The sequence below is a fragment of the Balaenoptera physalus genome (genome assembly GCF_965194825.1).
Source record: "Balaenoptera physalus genome assembly, chromosome: 5".
Taxonomy (NCBI): Eukaryota; Metazoa; Chordata; class Mammalia; order Artiodactyla; family Balaenopteridae; genus Balaenoptera; species Balaenoptera physalus.
In genome coordinates this window covers 80,966,706-80,985,669 of record NC_138884.1, presented here as the reverse complement: position 1 = coordinate 80,985,669, position 18,964 = coordinate 80,966,706, and the positions used below count along the sequence as shown (strand labels likewise).

At 32.0% G+C, this 18,964-nt stretch overlaps 1 protein-coding gene across 1 annotated transcript in view; it reads right to left on the bottom strand.

Moving 5' to 3' along the window:
• Window positions 1-1,117: 1,117 nt before the first annotated feature.
• GABRG1 (gamma-aminobutyric acid type A receptor subunit gamma1) overlaps window positions 1,118-18,964 on the bottom strand; it is an 85,881-nt gene continuing 68,034 nt past the window's right edge. The window contains exons 8-9 of the mRNA XM_082464290.1: window positions 14,588-14,799; window positions 1,118-6,511 (exon numbers count right to left, since the gene is read on the bottom strand). Coding sequence (XP_082320416.1) covers window positions 6,242-6,511; window positions 14,588-14,799 — 482 coding nt within the window. The 3' untranslated portion in view covers window positions 1,118-6,241. The remainder of the gene's footprint in view (window positions 6,512-14,587; window positions 14,800-18,964) is intronic.

Below are 18,964 nucleotides of genomic sequence, written 5' to 3'. Positions count from 1 at the left end.
AATTTTTCAGAACTCTTATAGTACCTGTTTAAAATATATCAGCTGACATTGAGTCCACGCTGGAAATAACAAGTAAGGAGATAACAAAGATTACGCTCTTACTGAATAATATAGGGTTTCTGTGCTTTGAACAGAATTGAGTAGGTTGCTTTTTAAGTCTAAACACCTCTTCTGTGAAGGAAACTTGTTTTAGTTTTGGAATATGAACGATCACATTGTCATCAGAATAGTTCCTTGTAACTGAAAGAGAAGTGTATGTATAACTAGAGGTACCTGTATTTAATTTCAGGTTACAGGTATATGAGCTTGGAGCATGTATCTAATATACTGAGCCTCAGTTTTACCATCTGTTACATAGAGCTCATTCGTTTGAAGTCTAAGTTATTAATATATAATGCACTTAAAGTTCCAGACACATGGCAAGTGCTCAAGAAACACTAAAACCTCCTTCATCTTATTCAGGTTTTTTTTTTTTTTTAATGAAAACAGCATTGGACCTGAAGGAAGAGTCACAGACTTTCCTTTTTTTTTAAGTACTGTATTTTAGTGGCAGACAATTTTCCTTCACTAACTGCTTCCTCAAATGAAATAATACATTTTCATAACATGAGGTATTTGGAATGGCCTGAGTATTAATCCTCGCTAATATGTATTTTTCTCATTGATTCACCTGGGGAATACTATCTGGCAGTTCTGATTAGGATGAAATCACAAGTTGTTAGAATAATCCAGATTCATTGTCTTGGTAGTGAAAATCATGCATAAATATTAACTATCTTTGCTTAACCTTTTAATTCATTTAGTTTAATTCATTTTCAGAACTCTGTGTCAAAGAGAACTCTTAAATTTATTTTCTTAATTGGAAAAAATGTGAAATAACATTGATCATAAATTAACTTCAATGCTAAAATCATGATTACATACTCTAAAACTAAAAAGGGACATATCTGTATGAAAACTCTAAAAAAGACACATTTTAAGAGAATGTAACTATTTCATAACGTTACTGAATTTATTTTGCACTTAGAATCATTAAAGGACATAATACTTTGATAAAGTGAGTAACTTTGCCGCACACAAAATGCTCCCCAAAATGATGAAGCAGAAGCCACTGCAATCACAAGCCATAAAACTTTATTATACGATGTGACTACATACACCTTATGGACACAAATAACTCTTATTACAGTGGTTTATCGAGATCCAAACTATTTCTATTGAGGTCAACTATATCTTAAAAGTCCTTTAATTAGCTCTTTCCAGCTTAACTGCATTACAGGCTCATCTTAACTATTCCCAGACTCAAAGCTTCCAGGTACATATTTCATTGTCCAACAATAAATTAATTTATTTTGAGGCAAATATTTCAGAAATTGGTTGAGAATCAGAATCAACTTCCTGGATTTGTCTGGTCACACAGCAGCCTATTTCTATTCACAGTTCTCCCTTCCTCTCTTTGTCCAAATATATTATTTTTTTTCTTAGTTAGAAAGAAAGAAGAGAAAGTTATTTGAAGAGAAAGCCCTTTTCGTGAGGAACAGATTCTCATAAAATAATAATAATCTGGACAGATTATACTTCAGGAGATTATTCTTTTTTTCATGCCTAATGTGGGAAACATAGATCACTAGGAAAAATAAGCATTTGATTAAAATGTTAAAAGTAACAGCAAACAAGATTGTAATACATCCAGAATTTCCTTGCAGTGTTTTAGTGTTCATTTACACCCAAATACCTACTATGCAATACAGGATCCCCTCTCTTCTTACACACATGTCACTCAGTTGCCTGTTAATCACAGCTTCATGTTTGCCATTTTTCCTTGTTTTATTCAGGATCTGTCTTTCCCCCTTCTACATTGAACTTCAATCACCAGCGTACTGACCTTCATTTTTTCTCACCTCATGTATATTATAGTAGCTTCCTAACTGGCTTTCCTTACTCCAAACATCACACACCAATAAATGAAACTCTTGCGATATTAATAATGGTGCTTCTGTACTCATGTATCTTTGTGAACACTTCAAGAATTTATATCACTCAGCCCTCTGAAGTTCATATTCTTGCCTCTCTACCGTAGGGCTAGACTTATCTTTCTAGCCTCATCTTTGCTTCCCTATATGAATCTTAACCTTCAATTGAAATGGAACTTTTATTTGTGCCCATGCTTCTGTTTCTTTATTCAAGCTGTTTACTCAACTGGAAAATGTATTCTCTGTTAACCTCGCCTATTGACATATTGAATTCTCAAGCTCCCACCTCTAAGCCTATATTCTCCAAGAAACTTTCCCAGAGTTATCCTCCATCCCTTAAATTGTATAACTAGTCTTCTGATTATATTATAATCTCCTCCAGAGTTCATTTTTATATTCCCTATTGTATCTAAGTCAGTACTTTATATGTAAGAAGTGCTGCGTAAATATTTGAATTAGGTTATGTCATTTCCAAAATGCACAAGCAAAAAAAGACAGAACTGACCTTACATTGACTACAGCAATGTGGTCAACAGTGTCTGGAAACTCCATTAGGAATGTTTTGATAGAGGGTTGGTAATGGTTTCTGTGACTTTACAGTGCTCTGTCAAGGGCTCACTAGCAGTAAAAAACAATGGCCAACAGAAACATAATACCAAGTATGTCTAGACTTCATTTGGTGTGACATTGAGGAGTTAAATAAATTTGATGATATAAAGAAAAATAGCTTGGTCAGAAATTATTTTCAAAATGTTTTTGGTGGGACATATGCTAAATTATTGAATGTCTAAGCGATCACTTAAACTCCAGCGCTAAGATCAATGAAATAATTGTGAATGGTATCTTGCTGAATTTTGCAAGAGTGAAAATAGACACTGGTATAAAACTGATAATTTTGTACATGTATTTATTCATTTATTATATATCTAACCAATTTTTGGTTATTAATTTAAATTTTAAACTCAAACAAATCATCCTCTCTAAATCTCTTGTGTAATCAAAGTACGAGATGCATTTCTTCACAACACCTTGACTTGGAATACAATTTCACATCTTACAATTATGGGCCCTTGATGTGAGAGTACTGTCGATCATTCTTTTTGATGCTGAATCATTGGAAAGAATGCAGCTCTCAATATTGATCTTGCTCTTAAACTGAAATATAAGATATTTTATGATTAAATTTGATGTCAGAATATGGGAATACACTAAAGGGGAAAAAAACCCCTGGTGATTATTTGTATATTTACCCACATTTATTGTACTTTAACCTAAAGTTAATATTTTTAAAACTCCTTAATGAAATCTATATCTTTAAAATAAAATGTAGCCAATGAATTATCTAATTTCTGCTTACATTAACACTTTATATTTAGTTAGATTTATTCTTTAATTTTGCCCTTTCCCTACTGAATTCTCAGGAAATCTAAGTTCTTTTTTTTTTTTTTCCAGAAACTACTTGGCCTTTTAGGAATTGATTTCAATTGAGTCTATCTATGCAATTCAAGAATAGATAAAATATTATCATGCAATTGTAAACCCAAGAGAATAAAATCATGCTAGTCACAATTTCCCTTCTTGATACTTCTAGATCCTGGTCACATATTTAGAAGATGGCTCGATGTGAATTAACACTTTTCCAAATTATTCTAAGTCCCTCTGCTCTAATTATCTCTCCCCTCATCTATATCCACTTTTTTGGTCTATATTAGTGTTAAAAACATTTAAATCAGTCAGGAAACACAAGTACCAGTGAATCCAATAAAATTAAGATATAACTCACCTGGAGAAAGAGGAGGATTTTTTTTAAAAATTATTTCTCAAGATGATAAAACTAATACTTGAAAGAAGAGAGAAACAGGGATTAGACTGCATACCCTTTGAAAGTAAGCTCTACTTGATTTCTTGTAAAAATAATCTAACTGCATTTTCACCTTTTCATTCTCATTTTTAGAAATAATAAGATTTTTACACACTTCCCTTTCTGATCTGCTTGTTTAAACAGAACTGCTCAAAATGCCACTGGCTTTGAAAACAAAGCACTAGTTTTGATGATATATACAATGAATGTATATAGAAAAGCATCTGTCATATTTTTATCATCATATCATATTTTATTTCCACTTGTAAATACTGTCAACATTTAAAGCCAAGTTAATGGAACACCAGTGAGAAAATCAAAACTATTAATATCAAGCATTTTTAAGAATTTTAAAATAGGGTCATGCTGATAGACTTGAAAGAATCCCAGAATTAAAATTGCCCCCATGATAATGAGCAGGCTATAGCTTAAAACATGGAAATAGCCATGATACATTTTAGTGAAATGATTTATTCTTCATTGGTACTTCATTTTTCATTTATCTTTAAATGAATGTTTACGTTAAGAATATCCATCAATACTCAATGTTGTAATAATGAATGCATGAGCACTTTGTAAGTGAATATATACATAGCCAAAGTTTAATTTGGCTCTCCATTCAGAAAAAACCAGTGTCGGTGGATATTTGGGCAATATCATTTAATTCATGCTTATGTTTTTCCAAGATTTATAAGCAAAGTGAAAAAGTTCAGATGTAGGTGGTGGATACACAATGAAACATATTTAGATTAAAAAAAAACCCCACTATATATTCTAAAAACATAAGTATAACCATGCCAGAGCATACACATGTATTCACTATCCACGTGGTGTCAGGAGCACAGGTGATAGCTTCCTCCACATACCATAAGATAGGCCTTGATCACAAAATTATTCACCCTGATAGTTGCTCTTGACAAGGGAAACAATTTTTAAAGGCTATCTTCAAGATCATTCTGGTGATTTTACAGATAATTAGGTAATGGTGAATGAATAGGGAGTTCTTATAAGTAGTTGATATGCCCAACTAATTACAGGAATAGATTAATTAAAGCCTAAATTTATCTCGCCTCTTAACAAAACAGACATTTTGGAAACTATTAAGCAACAGGCTGTAAACTATAGTAAGACTATTTTTGTTCCTCTCAGAATTGAGAGAGCCCCACACACTCATGTTCATTAGAGGTGCCTCTAACAGAACTCCACCTTTAACATGATTTTTGTGCCTGCTCACCTCTTCTAAAAAAAGAGAATACCATTAAAATTGATAACAAAGTCGTAAAGCTGACCAAGTCCAAATTTAGGAACTGGGAAAGGTGATATAGAACACAAGCCTAAGACTGTGTTTCCAGAACATTTCTGGTCTGAAAAATGTTAATAGTACGTAATTAAGACCATATCCTCAATATGCATTTCAAATCAATTTGCTAGATAATAATTATTTAGCCACAATGAGCAAATACAAGCCCTGTTCCTCAATGTTTTTGGTTAATTTAAGGAATGTAACATTTTTGTAGAGGGTTAAGAAAAAGTCAGTTCTTTCCGTATTTAATTTCAGGGTTGGTAGATCTAAACACTTCAGTGTTAATCTCTTCATTCTTCGTAAATGCTATGCGGCAGAGAATAAAATGGTTAAATGTAATATTCTTCATTTTTTTTCACCTTGTATTTAAATTACTTTGATGGTTTCCATCTTAGTTTGTAAATCACCAAACCTAAATATAACTGGAGTTTTATTTAATGTTTCATCAGGAAATGAACTGGATCAAAGATAAGGTAAAATGGCCTTTTCTTTTTTAAATAATAAAAAAATTAAAAATAAATTAATTTCTTTTGGGGAGTAAAGTTTCCTGGAAGTCAATCCAATGAAATCATTGTTTTCATATGTTTCATATGTTTTCAACTAGCTCTATTCCAAACAGAGCATAAAAATAAAAAGCAAAAAAAAAAAAAAAAAAAAAAAAAAATCAAATTAACAATATTTTCTAGGCAAAAACATATTACATAAATATTAGGCATTAGATTAAGCTACCATTACAAATGATAGGCTATGTTTAAATAAAATATATATTAAAATTATTCCATCTTTGAAATATGAATCACAGAACTTATAAATTCAAAATCATAATAGGATATATGTAAAAATAAAGAAAATTAAAGTACAAATATATAATACTATTTAATATACTGAATTTTGCGACTAATCTGTTTTACATAAATTTATGTATATTAATCTGAAAGCTGCTATTTTATTTACCTAAGAAAGCTGTAAAATAGTTAAAATAACTATTCACATTTTAACCATTGGTTTCTCTGCATTTTAAATTTAAACTTCATGTTATTGAAGGACAGTCGATTATATTGGATTTAGTCAGACTTCTTATGAGTTTTGCCTAGTAAGTAGAATTTATAAGTAAAGATAGCCAACCCAGTAAACCAGATTGAACAGGGCAAAAGCTGTTGGGAAAAATATTCGAGAATAGGAATCAATTTTGGCAACGCGTATATGTATCCTCCCTTCCCTCCATGATCCTGTTCTGCAGTCTTCAAAGCAACAGAAGAAGCTGGCACAATCTTTGCCCTCCAAACACTGGTACCCATAATCATCTTCTCCTTGCGGCAGAGAAAGGCTATTCATTGGAATGAGAGTAGATCCTGGATGGACTCCAGAGGACATCTGAGTAAAATAATAAATGAGTTTTGAGAAAAAAAATCATAAAAAAGATCAATTTGTCCCCTCAAGGCAAACTCTGAGAGACTGACACGCAGTAAAAATAACCTTATTTTCCAAAAATCAAATGAATACCCAATTCTAACATGTTTTTAGATTATAATTTACCTTGTAGCACATAAAAATATTATTTTACATTCCAAAGATTTTGCAGGGAAAAAAACACTCAAAATTAAATATATTTTATACCTTTAGAAAGTTGTTCTACTGAATTATTGTTAACCATGAATCTAATTCTAAAATGAGAATAAACTATATTTTTCTATGATATTTTACAGTAAATCATTTACAATGCTATAAACGTGTTGGTTTGCTATGGTTATATTCTGTACTTTATTTTAGTAATAATGAGAACAAATAGTAAAGATGACATTCTGATAAAGCAGAAAACTTTGAGGAGCTATGAATGAATATAAAAGATATGAGGTCTGGAGTTGTGGATAGGCACAAAGCATCATATTTGGGAGATAGAATGTGCAGGAGGTAAAAATTTAGGTTGGGGAACAACTGGTATTCAAAATTCTGTTAATTCTACCAAAATTCTGCTCATTCCGGCTATCCAACTGAAATTATATTACCACCTAATTTTTGTGATGGTTGTGATGAATAAACTTCATAACATGTAAAATGATCCGTGCTTCGACTTGCCCAGTAGTAATAGTTACTATTTTTACCAAGATTTTTTAGGACACATACCAAACTAACTCTTGATGATACCATGTTCTGAATAATACTTAAATAAGAAGAAGAATTTTTAAAAATATAAAAAATCGAGCATGGCCAGGATACTGTGGAATATTAAAGCCAACACTTTGGAAGAATCACTTTGGAGCAATCACTTTGGAGTCAGGATATTGTGGAATATTAAAGCAATCTCTTAGGCTGAAATTCCAGCTCTGCCCAGTAGAGTCCTGTAACTTTGAACAGGAAATGTCACTGCTCTTTTGTGTCTGTGTCTTTTGCCATACCAAAGCCACAATAACAATACATAGATCTGTTTGATGATTAAATGAGATGATATACATAAAACACCAAACAAAATATTTGAAACATAGCAAGTATTCCCTTGCCAATTGATAATAGTGTTGTAATTGTCATTGCTACTGTTGATTCCTGGAGAGGATATATCATAATTGACTATAAAATATGTGCTAAAACAAGCAGTAATAACAATAATAACAACAACAAAAACTTGGACCTCATCAAAAATGTTCCTGGAAAGAAATACATTAATGAACGCTTGAATAAAATGGCAAGTAAAATATGTGAAGATTGCCGTTTTAGTAACTCTTCATCTCTCAGGACTTCCACGTATTACAGGGATTATTTTAAAATGTGAACCTCACAATTTATTATAATCAGTGGTGTCATTATGTAAACACTGAATACAATGCTGAGATTAAAACAATTGTTTTATCCTGATTTTAAATTCTAATGAAAATGTTTATAAAATTTTTTCATCCTAAATTTTGAAATAAATAAATCTCAAAGCCATGAAAATTAAACATTGTATGAGAAAGATTAAAAAAATTAAACACAAAAAATGATAATTTTTAAAAATTTGGACCTATATTCAAACCCATTTCATTCCTAAAAAGAAACATAGAATCTGACCCACTACATATTAAACATTCAGTAGATGCAAAGAGAAGCAAATAATCACATTTAGTGATATTTTAAAAAAATAAAACCATCACACAAGTCGTAACATCCATATTAGGAAGAAAATGTGCAGCCTGAAGATAAGAAGCAATGCCCTAAACACAAATGCATGACTTCACTTGCCTAGATATATCATGAAAAACAGAGGCAGTATATTATTAAATGTTAATGACAGATCTTTTGAGATTGACACTTGGGGATACTCGACTACACTCCTAAATTTTAGTGGAGCACTAAACTTATGTATAAAAATGAGGCAAATTGGTATTCATTTTCTTGTTACTTAAATAACGTATGTTCCAATGTTAACCAGAGTGAAAAGTGGTTAAAATGCAAGTTTGTTAGTCCGCAATTTCAAGGTTATATGGCATAAAACACGTTCCATATATCATTCAGAACTGCCATAAATGGGAAGATGGTGTGTTTGTTAGAAGATATCAGTTGTGCATGAGAGGTATGATTAAACATTAAAGTGCACAAAAATGGAGAAAAACTACAAATGGTTCATTTAAAACATGGACCAATCCCTGGTGGTCAAAATCATGGAGAGCTTCTTATTGCAGTGACAATTTAGATTGACAATTTTCTAGTTTCCTGCTGCCTCCCCCAAAACGCTACTAATTCATAAATTGAAAGAAACTACTCTTTATTGAATGATGAATGTGACTAGGAATGAATTTTATATGTATTGAGAAAAATAGCCAAAGAGCTGACACAGTATCAGTAAAATAAAATACTTTCGACACATTTGTGACCTTGGAAACCACTGAAAAATTAATTGGAAGAATATAAACATTATATGCGTTATTTATCTGAAGTACAACAGCAAAACCCACCTTACAATTTCTCAAATAAAAGTCCTGCTGCCCCCCAAATAGCAAACATTGAAAAAATAAAATAGATCCATTTAAATGACATAAAAAGAAACAACACAATTGAATAGAATTTCCTTTTACTTCAAATGATGTAGTTTTGAGAATATGCCATTTTTTTGTTTAAAAAAGTCACTAAGAATAGCTGAACTTAACATTTTGAGAAATCCATCCCATTCTCACTATTAAAGATACATGTGTCTGGTTATATATTAAATACTCTTACTTATAGATTAATCGTTTAGTTAAATATACAAAATATATTTTAAGCACCAAGACCAATAATATAATAACTATTTAGATCATATACTAATACAATTAATAATATTAAGTATTAGCAATATGATTAGCAAACATTATTAGGTCATGTTATTGATACTATGAAATATTGACTTATATCACTATTAATTTCTCATTCAAGAAGTGGCACATGAGAATGCCAAACTAAGCACAGATTTTCTCCAATCAACTTTTACAAAATCCCAGTTATTTATCAGTCAGAATTTCAAAAATTACAAAATCTACATCAATGTTTAAAAATAGACATGAGGTGGATTTTGGTGATTCTGAGTTGTCAATTTTGGTACTCCAAGAATTAGAGGTTAATGGAAATAACTATCAGAGGAAAGTAAAAAATAGAAAGTTAAAAAAAAAAAAATTCTGAGGGTTGGGACCAAGGCTGTGAAGCAGAGAATTGTATTCTCACTTGTACATTTATATACTGTTTGATTTGTTCATTTGTTTCAACCATGCACAAGTAAACTTCTTACTGTATTTCACATTTCACCAATATCAAATAATCCTTCCTAGGAGCTTTGCCAATTACCATTACAGAAAAGAAGGTTTATAATTTGTGAAACTGTGTATTGATTCATCTTTTCATTATTTTTGTGCTCTGAAAGGTAGAAGAATGTTTATTCATATAGATATGCGCTGGCTGAAAATATGATATTTTTTTTGTGTGAAGAAAAGGTTATGGTTGGGTATTGTGGGCAAAAACAAACAAATAAACAAGAAACAAAAAACAAAACCTTCCACACATTATTTCCACTCCAATACCCTAGTTCCACTCTCAGTAATATATGACTTATTGAACTACTGCAATAGTCTTTATCTCCTTGCTTCTTTTGCCATTCAAGTATATACTCCATGCTACTTATAATTATCTTTCAAAAACATAGAAGCAAATATGCCATCTTGCCTAAAAACATGCATGACTTATCAGTGCTGACAGTGCAAAGTGGAAATTTCTTAACATGGTTCTGGAGACTTTCCACGTCTCGGCAATAAACCACTTTTCTATCCTCAACTTGGGTATTTTCTTTCCTAAGATGCCTATTTTCTATAGTACTGTCCAATAGAAGCTTTTGCAATGCTTGAAGTGTTCTGTATCAGTATTGTTCAATATGGTAGCCACTAGTTACATGTAGCTATTAAGCACTTGAAATGTGACTAATGCTACTAAGATACTAAATTTTAAATTTTGGTTGATTTTAATTAATTTAAATCAACCTAGCATATGGCTAGTGGCTATTGTATTAGACGAAAAGCCTGAGAAATATACAGATCTACTTTTTATTCTTATATGTATGCCTCAACTTGGCTTACATGGTTCCTTCTCTCTTAAATATTCTTGATAATTTGTTTTCCTGAAAACTGCAACTTATTCTTTAAAGAACTACTTCACTGATGCCATGCTTTCTTTGTAATTTTCTCTATCAAATTCCCTTTGGAAGAGTTAGTTTACATACATTTTGAATAAATTATTTACAATGAAATGAAAAAGGCCACCCACTGCACTGTTGGCTCACAATGACATAGCCTCTTCTCAACACTATGTACTTGTTAGTGCTTCACAGACCATATTACATGATGTCTCAAGATTTCCTCTGTGCATAGGACAGGCCACTTAGTTTGGACTTTGTGGTACCTATCTCTATTTCAATAAGAACGTCTTTAAATATTCTTAACTTATATCTATCATAGAAAATATTTTGCTGCCGAAAAGGTATTTGAAACCAGTCACCTAACTGCTACTTCCTTATAGTGTCTTTGTCTACTTTTGATATTTATATTGGACTGTTATTTGTACTGTACTTTATTATCTTACATTTACACTTCTAATGTATTTTTCCACAACTAGATTCAAAGATCCCTGAAAGCAGAGAACACATTCTGTCGTCATTCTCTTCATAGTGCCTTGTTCGTGGCTGGTGAAATAAACTTCCTTCATTTAACATTTTAACCAATTGAGAGATTCAAATAAGTTCTACCTCAAATGGGTAGATCAGGCTCCTGATGTAGGTATAACATGGTTTTCTGAGATTTTCTTTATCATCAATGGGCTATTTGAGTTTCAACAGGAACTACTCTTTAGTTAGCTGGTTTACTACCATTGCTTTTCTGAGATCTTTACATGTTTCATAAGGATCTTGATTCTATACTTCAACGTAGTTAACTTACTAGATTCTCTTGAAAATAGGTATTGATACAAACACACCTGAATCATATTCTTAATGAGTAGAAATAAAAACCCAATAAAATATATTGGATGGTAATATGGAGCAAGTCAAAATGTCACTGACATTCACAATAAAAAATAAAGGAGAAAGAAATAAAGAAATATGGACATAAGTAAAGGACAGAAGGAAGAAAGGGATAATGGAAAGAAGGAAGGAAGGAAGGAGAGAGGGAGAGACGAAGGGAGGGAGGAAGGGAGGTGGAGAGAGAGAGCAAGAAAGAGTAAGAAAGAAAAGGTCCAATATATCATGTGGAGAGTAAGATAGAAAGCATCTTTATTAATTTATATTTTTCTTAGAGGGGTCATTGAAGCTAAAAATCTATTGTGTTCAAATATCATCTCTTCCTGAGTAAAATAAATTGGAGTTTTCTGGGATTCTCAGCTAAGCTGTCAAAGAGATGTCAAGAAGGGGATTTTAGTTTCTTTTAAAAACAGACATGTTGACTTTTCAGTGACTCTAGGCAAGATCTTTGGTCCTGGCCTATTGCCATAAATAATTTGGTGAAGAAAAGGGAAACGCTGGATTTTAAACAACTCAGAATTTTGAGCCTATAAAATAAAGTGGGCAGATGGAAGGACAGAGAGAGAGAGAGAGAGAACGAAGATAAACTCACAAACAATTAAAACAGGTGTAAAGGCAAGATGCTGCAAGATTTCTGGGTCTAGGCTTGCATTTGATCCTCCGGGCTGGAACAGAAGAAAAACACAGATTCCACAAAGCCCTTAAATAGAATATTTTGAGACAACAGCAAGCTGAGCTACCTATTCTTCATAAAAGTGTGCTCTGATTTACCTGATTGGCAAGACAATATGGCTAAACACTGAACTAGGCAGGGAGTCAGATTTGATTACTGATCCAATTTTTCACTTAAAGTGTCATTTTGTATTGGAAAAGCTCATGAAACACATAACTGAACAGAAAGAAACTACTATAGAATTTTATTTTGGACGGCTCTAAAAATATTTTTCTTACCTAGGTAGTCAATTACATATCAATTTAACTTTTGATATTTGCAATTTAATGCTTCAAAGCTCTCATTTATTTTTTATTCCTTAATTTTTCATCTTTAATATTTTGCTTCTTGGGTTTGGTGCTAAGTTTTAAATATTCAACATACAGACATTTTTTTCCTAAATAACTATTCTAGAACAGTGCCTAGAACATGGGTGTCCTTAATTAATATTTGATGAATGAATGATTAAATGAACATCATAATTTTAAAGCTTGTACTCCAATGTTTCAGCTTCCTGAGTAAATGAGACATCTGGTAATGTGGTTGAGAGCACATGATCTGGAGTCAAACTGATTATCTGTATTCCTACAGTAGCCACTTATTGGTTGAGTAGCCTTAGATAATATTAGTACCTATATTACATATTCTTAGAATGAAATTCTAGAATCCATGTGAGATTGTACATTGTCTGGCTTATAATGTTAATTATTTTTATTCTAAACATTTTCATTCACAATTTCCAAAAATAAAATTGTCAAGGTAGTAATCAAGCATAGCTGTGGCTGAGTAAATGATGAAATGTAAAATCCAGAGAGGATGTTTGGCTTGGATTAAAGGCAGATAGTAGAAAACCTGTGTTTTTCTTTACCTAAAAAATTAGCAAATGGATTTTAAAGTTGAAATCATTGCCCCCTGATGCTTTGTCTACTCAGAGGCCATAATAAATCCTATGGATAAGCTAAAATCATGTCAGGTTGAGAGAGTGACATGTTAATTCTACCATGTAAGTTCTGAAATGTGTACCACCAACAATGTGCTCTCCTTCCTTGGGATATTGTGGGAATCTGGAACCAAATACACAAGGCTTTGGTCCTTGGAGTATAACATAAAAAGTAAAATATAATTTAGAAGTATGGTAAAGTTTTATAAGGAAACTAATGAAAAATGGGAGAAGGGAGAAAAAGCATTGAATCCTAGAACTTAACAAATTTAGGACATAACATGAAAAATCCCATGCCTCATTATGTACATGCTATGGTAGGTTTACAAGCTTACCACTCATGCATAACTGTTTTATATAGTTCTCAAGTATACTGGTATTTTGGAAAAAAATCTGCTTTAAAAACATTTATTGGAATTAGTAATGAAATGTCTTTTTTGTTAATATTGGAGAAAAAGATGTTTACTTTTCTGAGTCCTATGAAAACAGGCAACATAAAGGAAGGATTACAAGCTTGACCTCTGTCACCGTAAAAGACCTGGGTTTGAGTCTTGGCTCCTTCACTTCCTAAGTTTGTCCTTGTGCAAATTACTGAACTTGTATATATAAGGTGCCTATGAGCATAAATGAAATTATGCATATAAAGGAGTTCCTGGAATACTCAGTGTTACATATTACTTTAAGGTTGTTATAATTGCCATTATAAAAAGAAATTATAGTTAATCATCCAATACTTAAGTATTTTAGAATCAGTAGAGTTAATTCTAATTTATCAACTTGATGTGATATAAATTAAGGTAGATATATGCTTAGGAAGGGGGAGTGAGTACAAATACACAAAAGCCAAACAGATATCTTTTCTATGACATAGAAAGCTATGTCTTTCAAACACAGCTGAATACTAACATTAAAGAGAGATCTTTATCTCTAAAAATTAAGTTAATTTTGTGGGGTACCAATGTAAGAAGTCCAAATCCTATCACAAAAATAGATTCAAAGAGAGAGTTTAAATAATTTTTAGGTACAAAGAATTTACTACTTGTGGAAAATTTCACAGCATAATAACCACTGTTTACAAAGGTGATCCAAAAGTCTTTTCTAGGGAAAAATATAAGAATACTTTTGCTGGTGGGCGATGTTAGGTACTCCAGTTTCATCTTAATATTTTTTTTATCTTTTGTCAAGGTACCACTAGCAACCATATCAGTCTAAGAAAGTATAACATGAGAACCCAAAAGAGTATCTCTAACAGTAAATTGTTGCTTATAAAATAGAGATTTTTTTTTAACATACCGAGGCCTTGTTTTTTAGCTTTCTTTCTCTAGTAGTCTTAACTTTTTTGTTGCTGGTAAAATAATGCAAGGTACCATACTCCATCAAAGCTGCAAAAACAAAAATGAAACAAACAGAAACAAAGAGATCCATCGCAGTCACATAAGAAACCTTAGGTAAGGACTTCCTGGCAATTGTACTCAAAGTTGTCATAGTCAGAACTGTAGTGATACCTGTGGAGGGAGGGAAGAAAAATAAATGATGAAAAATAACTTAGACCATTTTTATTCTTCCATCTGATTTGGCAATATTGTGAGCAGAAATAAACAATGGAAAATAAAAGCATATAATTACTTGTGATTTACAGAAAAAAAAAATTCTGGTAACCATAGCTACATTGTGTTCAATGTGTTCTTTGTGTCTCTGTGAGTTCTAATCATCTAAATTCTCCAGACCGCAGGTAGTTGACTCCCCATACATATTCTTCCCTTCCTCCATAATAATAGACTATCCAATTTTTAGCTAGTCTGCGCCTGCCTGAAAGTACAAATTTATTTGCCAGCTTCTTTTAGCTATGTGTGGCCACAGGCTGAAATCTAGCCAAGAAGAATTAAGTCAAGGGTGTAAACTACTACCAGAAGATGTCATTAGAAAGATAGGAAATGCCCTTCTTTCCCTCTTCCTAATTGCATTTTGCTGGACTACAATAGCCAGAGCACCAGAAGCCATTTTAGACCTCTACCCAATTGAATCTACAGTGATTTGAAGTTTCCTGCCACACACAGTTAAAAGTAATCCAAACTGCTCTAGAATTTTATTTTTTATAACTTGAATTAGACCTATTTTTTTCATCTCGGTGAAGAATACAGGCAAAATGCTATCAAGGGAATACTTGAAAAGGACAGAGTAAATCTTCATGTTTTGAAGAAGTCAACATATAAAATTGGGATACCCGCCTGGGCCCCAGCCCTGTGTATGGATCTTTGGGGGTATCTGTTTCTCTTTATCCATGGCCTTCTTGTGGTTCTTACCACTGCTGATTTTAGGCCCCCTAACTCACAGCTGCACATGTTATATCTCTTCTGATCTAAACTGCCTTAATTCTCATTCTTTGCCTCATGAAAGAAGGCACCATTAGTGGGATTGTTTTCTCTCCAAAAAGTACTAAATATAATGCCAAATGGATCTTAATTTGGCCAATTATTTATAAAGTGGCAACATCTGGGTTGAAAAAATAGACAGCGCCTCTTTGGTATGGTGAAGGCAACAGCCACCTCTTTCCCTCATGTCTACACTGAAACATGGCTTAATAATAATTCCTCTCACATGCCCATCTTTTTATTTTTATCGCTTAGGATTGAAAAAATTAAAGATGATACACGTAAAATGAATTGGAAGTCATGGAGGCAAATTAGGTTCAAATTCTGATGTTCCCACTCTTAACTCTGTGACCTCAGGGAAGTTTCTTAACTCCTCTGTGCCTCTCATCTAAAAAACGGGCACAGTAATGTAATAAATTTTGTATAATATATTTACATAAAAGGTATTTACTTATTTTTTAAAGTAGATGTAAAATCTTTCTTCCTTTCTAATACTAGTGTTTAAAATTTCCCTTCTAAGCAATGCTTTAGCTGCATCTTACAAATATTTATATGTTAAATTCTTATTAAAATTAAGTTTGAAATATTTTCTAATTTCCTTTTGACTTTTCTTTAACCCAAGAGTTATCTAAAGGTCATTTAAAATTTTTCCAAATGAATGAGGCCATTATTAATCTGTGTTATTTTTATTCATTTTTAATTTACTTTCATTTTGGTTAGAAAATATCCTCTGGAAAGTTTTAGTCTTTTGAATGTTATTGAGATCTTGGTTGATGTTCCGTATGCATTTGAACATATTGTGTATTCTGTAGTTAGGTGCAGTGTTTTATAAATATCAATCAGGTTAAGTTTGATAATTTCATTCAAATTTTCTACATCTTAATTGATTTTTCCATGTAGTTATTCTATTAATGAAAGAGAAAGAGTATTGTAATGTTCAATTATTATTGAAGATTTGTGTATTTCTCCCATTATTCCTGACAGTTTTTGCTTCAATTATTTTTAAGCCAAAATTATATTTAAAGGCTTTTCATATGGTAAGTGCGAAATAATTTCAGTGACTACCAGTCTTCTCTCTTCCTTGATTTGTGCACTATTTTTTTTATAACTTATTAAATCATAACATTCCCATAGTCAGACGAAGGTAGCTTTCCCAAGGTACTCCTGGCTTCCATAAAAATGTCCCATCTCAAGTAGAAAAAAAATCTTAAGGCCAATGTGTTCTTTGATTTCATTATCAATGATGGAATTAAATTTCACTTTACTAAAATACTATTACATTTCTATTGCATAAATTAAGGAAAACTATAGTAGAACTTAGCTTCTACACATTTATTTCTTTAATTTAGTAATTATTATCACAGAGTTTAGCTTAAAAATAATATGGTGGATTTCCTATTAAAATATATCTGAGTTCATGAAATTAAGAAAACGTTTAAAATACGTAGCAGATTCATTGGTATTTCCCCGGTGGCTTCCCCTGCTCAAAATCTTACAATAGTCTCCCATTACATTTGGAATAAAACCCAATGCCCTTAAAATGACCTACTAAAACATATGATCTAACTACTGGCTGCCTCTCCAATCTTGTTTTCTACCACTACTCAGTCACCTCTAGACTCAGTTGTCTTCTTTCTGAACCTCAAGCATGGATGGCAAGGAAGATTCCACTTCAGAAGCTTGTGGTTCTCCCTGTCTGGACTATCTTTCTACCAGATATCCACCAGGCTAGCTCCCACACTTCATTAGGTCTCTGCCACCTCCTCAAATAGGTCTAGTCTGACTCCACAAGATAACATAACAAACAGTATGCTCAGCCACATCCCCTGCCATTCTCTAGCCATTTATTTTACTTTTTCTTCATACCCTTTAATACTCACTGACATTTTATTGTATGCTTTTTATATGTGTACATTACCTGTACACCCCACTAAAACATAAATGTTTTATGTTTTAACATGAACATGAGCACATCACAGTTTGTTCACTGTTAACACTGCAGCACCTAGAATGCTGCCTATTTCACATAAAGCTTTTGATAAATGTTTGTTAAAATACAGTCTTGAATAAATGAGCTCAGGAAATTGTCCTTCAATGATGTATGTATGGATGTATGTATGTACACTTTAAAAAAAATCCTTGATCCTCCAGCTATACAGGGTCCACAGTTGTAAGAGATATTCTTTAAGTTAGATCTGGCTATGGCTTATCTTTATAGTTGATGTGGTAATATTAAAAATATGAATTCATGTAAAAACACAATTCCACTATTGACTATTCTCTTTCATGACACTATGGCATAGGCTTTTGGCTTCATATAACCGTAATGGTAGAAATAATCCATCCAAATTTTCTTTGGGAAAAAATATAAGAATAATATTTAAGAACAAAATATAATATTTGTTATACTCAGAGAATCATACAAAAAAACGAAAGTAATTTGATTACCTTGGAACATAAAATAATTTGAAATAATTGTAGGAAACAAAACTCAGATATGAGTGCATTTTGTCCCCTAGCTATATCTACACCTCTATTTAGATTCCCAAGGAGTTGCATTTCCAAGTATAGAACTAGGTACTTCAGGTTTTATCTTGCTGCTTTTACGTAATTTGCATTTTACTATATTTACTAAATGGAGTTAGTCACCACCTACCATAGAAACCACATGGAAACCTCTTTATTGTTGAAACTAGAAACTGTCCCAACTTTCTTTATGTCTTTAGGACACAATTATCAGTAGTGAGATTCATATCTTATACTGATGTTGGGAATTAATCAATTAATCAATAATTCATCTTTGTATATCAATGCATAAATTTAGGTTATCATTTTCTTTTAAACAAATGTATAATAATTAGACACATTTTCTTATGACTTTATTGCAACACATTGCTAAAGAAAAAATGAAAAGTCTATTTTATCAAGTATGAATTACAAATTACCCTTTTAATCAGTGTTGTTGTACAGGCAACTCTCAAAAATATTCACAGACTAATTACACATTTTATAGATCACAGAAGCCTGGAAACTTCTTGTTCCTTTCAGCACCTGCCCTTTGGAACCGTTGACTGTTCATTAGCACCATTGTAAGAGAAGGGGATTTCAAAGCTTTCTAAACACACACCAGTCAATAAATACTGGCTATTAGTGATTTGGCTAAAAAATAAAATCTTGATAAAAAGTGATTGAAAATATTGATCACATTTAAGATTCAGGGATTATGTATGATTTTCATGCATTAATTCTTACTTAGTTTTTATTCTTCCCTTGACCTCTATTAAAAACATTTCTGAGA